Source organism: Leptopilina heterotoma, unplaced genomic scaffold (assembly GCF_015476425.1).
Source record: "Leptopilina heterotoma isolate Lh14 unplaced genomic scaffold, ASM1547642v1 Lhet_152, whole genome shotgun sequence".
NCBI classification, from domain to species: domain Eukaryota; kingdom Metazoa; phylum Arthropoda; class Insecta; order Hymenoptera; family Figitidae; genus Leptopilina; species Leptopilina heterotoma.
The window spans coordinates 357,223-360,898 of NW_025110868.1; the positions used below are offsets into that span (position 1 = coordinate 357,223).

General features: G+C 23.6%; 1 protein-coding gene across 4 annotated transcripts in view; it reads right to left on the reverse strand.

Annotated features, from left to right (window-relative positions):
- Nucleotides 1–3,521, reverse strand: part of LOC122498613 (probable phospholipid-transporting ATPase IIB) — a 29,180-nt gene extending 25,659 nt beyond the window's left edge. For 2 of the 4 annotated variants that reach the window (XM_043606432.1, XM_043606431.1), the window contains exons 1-2: nt 3,207–3,521; nt 1,258–1,402 (exon numbers count right to left, since the gene is read on the reverse strand). In XM_043606432.1, the coding sequence (XP_043462367.1) occupies nt 1,258–1,402; nt 3,207–3,382 (321 nt within the window). In that variant the 5' untranslated portion in view covers nt 3,383–3,521. Of the gene's footprint in view, nt 1–1,257; nt 1,403–2,146; nt 2,291–2,614; nt 2,834–3,206 lie in introns of those variants that run through there. The other 2 variants (XM_043606434.1, XM_043606433.1) reach the window with 2 other exon arrangements.
- Between the last annotated feature and the right edge of the window lie 155 nt (nt 3,522–3,676).

The window sequence follows — 3,676 nt, forward strand, 5'->3', positions numbered from 1 at the left end:
TTTTTAAAAAATTGATTTAGAAAAGAATTTTAGTAAACTATTTTAGAAAATAATTGAATTTTGTAGAAGTCACAGTATCAATTTTAAAAAATAATTAAATATAAGATAAAGTTAACAATTATTAGAAAATTTAAATTAATATAAAAAATTTTATTTTATTTGCATAATATTAGAAGCAGTATGAAACTTTAGAATAATAATTTTAGTTAAAAATTCCAGAAAATAATTAAAATTTATTTGCAGTTTTTAAAAATTCAAATTTAAAAAATTGTAACTCCTGTAGAAAAAATAATATGTTTTTTTTATAGATGTATAATAAAAATATATTTTTTTATAATAATATAATAATATAATTTATTTAACAAGTTTATTAAATTTTTGAATAATTGAAGTCATAAATTTATTCAAAAATTAGGTTTTTGAATAAATTGTTTGTTAATTTCAATTTTTACATTGCAATTTTTAATTTCTAAACAAAAATTTTAATTTAAAAAATTTGTTATTAATATTTAGTTTTAAATTATTATTTTTCTAATAAACACCAAAAACTTAACTGCATTTTCGTAAATTCACTTTCATTTCACGATTTAATCTTTTTTAATTGTATTTCATTAATTTTTCAAAATTATTTTTCTTTTTTATTAATTTTACTTGAAAAAAAAAAATTTCTCGTTAAAGTTATTATTAAAAATAATAAAACAATCAAAATTTTCCTGAAATATTTTCATAAAAAAATTCATCTTGAATTAAATACAAATAAAAAATTTATCTTGAATTCGAAGCAAACAAAAAATTAATAAACTTTTACTTGAAAAAAAAACATTTCTTGTTAATTATTTAATTATAGAATTTAGAATACAGAATTTATGTTTAATAAAATTTTGTTTAAAATAAAAATTATGTTTAATAAAATTTTGTTTAAAATGAAAATTATGTTTAATAAAATTTTGTTTAAAATTAAAATTATGTTTAAATAAAAAATGTAGTTAATAGAAATTTAATTTTTGTACTTGTAAAAATATATAAATATAAAATATATACGTGTACTAATAAATTTCGAAATTAATAGTCGAAAAACTGACAGTATTATATTATTTAAAAAAAGAACCTTTGTAATCAAACCAAATAATTAATATGTATCAACGAAGAGAAAGAAAAAAAAAAAGAAAGAAAGTTAATAAACAATTACTCAAGATCTCGTTCAAATTTTATTTTCTTTTTGATGGAAATTATTTAATTAATTAATTGTGAACTTACCATTGGAAGAAATGTAATAATATTGTATTTTTGGTTTCGAATAACGTTCGTCGGAAATTTGTGATGAATCGGTTGGCCAATGTGTATCGTTCGGGCCCGAAGTTCCCGTTCTCGGCAACATCTTCGCCACATCCACGAGCAACACCTATAAAAAACAAATTAATTTACTTCTTTTTCTTTTTCCACAATTTGCAATTCAATTTTATGAAATATGAAGAAATAGTAGTCCCAGTTTTTCTTCAATTTTTTAGCAATTTTACATTTTAATTCAAATAAAAAAATGTTCTTTCAAGAGTTTGCAAATAAGTAAAAAGATTAAAATTTTGAAAAACCAAGAATTTTAAATACCATCACCGAAAATTTGAAAAACCAACAAAACTACCATTTATCATTTCTCTCTTTTTCTCAACAAGGGAAACAGGAAGCATTTCAAGCGACTTTTAATTAAACAATAAATACATACTAATTGATTTTTTTCTTTACTAATATTTTCAAAAATGTGCTATAAAAAAAATTGTGTTAAAAATTAAGAATTATAAAATTAAAAAAGCTTTGTCTATTGGAAAAATTACAACTTTCTTCCTTTTTACTTCTATTGAAAAAGTTCAGCAAGAAAGGGATACAATTCCAAACTTTATAGCAAAAAAAGCTGATTTGCTCCAATTCTTTGACAAAATTTCAAGCATTGTGTTTTAAAAAATTGTTACTAGCGAGAATGAAGCAAAAGCCATAATAAAAGGTGACCCTGATTTTTTAGCCCCAATAACCGAAATAAAAATAAAATTTTCATGTGATTTTAATAGAAAACAAAAGAAGAAATAGCGTTAAGAAAATATTTCACCCTTTTCACCAACAATTTTTGTTTTTTTTTCGAAAAAAAATTATTTACTTCGTCGTTTTGCTTCTCTGTTCTGTTTGAACATTGTTTGGTACAGCTCCCTCTCTCATTGTACTCTTCACTTTTTTTGTAATTAAAAATTTCGCAAATCTGCTGCTTCCTTAACTTATTTACTTAAAATTTTACTCGGCAATTCTGAAATAAATTTTAGAAAAAAAGAATACTATGTTTAAATAATTATTTTTAATGTTTAATGTATATTTTATAATGGTAAAATGATGATTAAAGAAACAAGAATAAAAAAAATACGACCCTTTTGTTTTATATATTTTTTCGCTGAAACATAACCTACAAAAACGAGACAAAAACAAGTTTAACCTAACAATATAATATATACGCGAATTGTATAATAACTATTCGACTATTATGTGTGTATGTTAAAGTTATTCGTATAAAATAATATTTATGAAATATTAAAGAGGAAGAATTGATTTTTTTTCATGCAATAAAATGTGTCACCTAGAAAACGGTCCTGCCACTCGAGGTTTTGATATCAAGGGAATATCTTCCTTGGAAAGTCGCAGTGTCACATGACTTGGGCCCTCCATTTAAACACTTTTCATAAACATGAGGAATAATTGAACACTTTTTCGTCAACTATGATTAAATTCTATTGATAAATAAACACCTTCTTTAAAATCAAAAATGACATTTACGATCTGACGTTTCGCCAGCTGATTAAACCATAGACTTGGAACTTAGAGGAGAAACTCGAGTCATGCAAAGCATCCGAGCGCCGCCACGCGGAGCATTACGGAACTAAACGACAAAACTAAAAAAAACTTAAAACTAGTTTTTAAAAAAGAAATTCAAGCGTAAAATGAAGAAATCATAAATAGATATGTAATTTATTATTTTAAAATTGTAATTTTATAAAGTAAGTAAAGAAATAAATATAAAAATTGAAAGTGAATTTTGAAATTCGTGCAGAGAAGTAATCAGTACTGCCACCTGTAGCGATCAAAACAAACTAGCATGACTATGAGCTTTGTTGACATTTGTCATTATTGTTAAATTGAAAATAGAGAAATCAATTGAAATCATTACTCACCCACAAAATAGACGACGCATCGAATTGAAACAATTGGAATATCTACGATTTCTAGCTGTCATTAATCGAATATTAGTTTCGGAAGTTTGTAAAAGATAATCAGTCTCTTCGTCCATTTCGAACACTTGCTCCTCGGAATTGATTCTCAATGGCATCTGATTCAATCTTCTCTGCATTTTGATGATGAAAACAATATTGCACAAATGCACTGAACATATTTTTTATTTATTCACAAAACAGTCTGTTCCATTTCTTTCAGTCCGAATTGAGATCCGAATAAGTTGTCTTATTTGCGAAAAATCCCCATGGATAAAAAATCACAAACTAAAAAAAACAATTCCAACTGAAGTACTTGTTACTATTCAATTGTTTTTCTTAGGGAATTAATAGTTTTCTTTTGAATTTAAAATATTGTTACTATCTACTATTTTTCTAAAAAAAAGCTAATTTATAACTTGGATTGACGATTT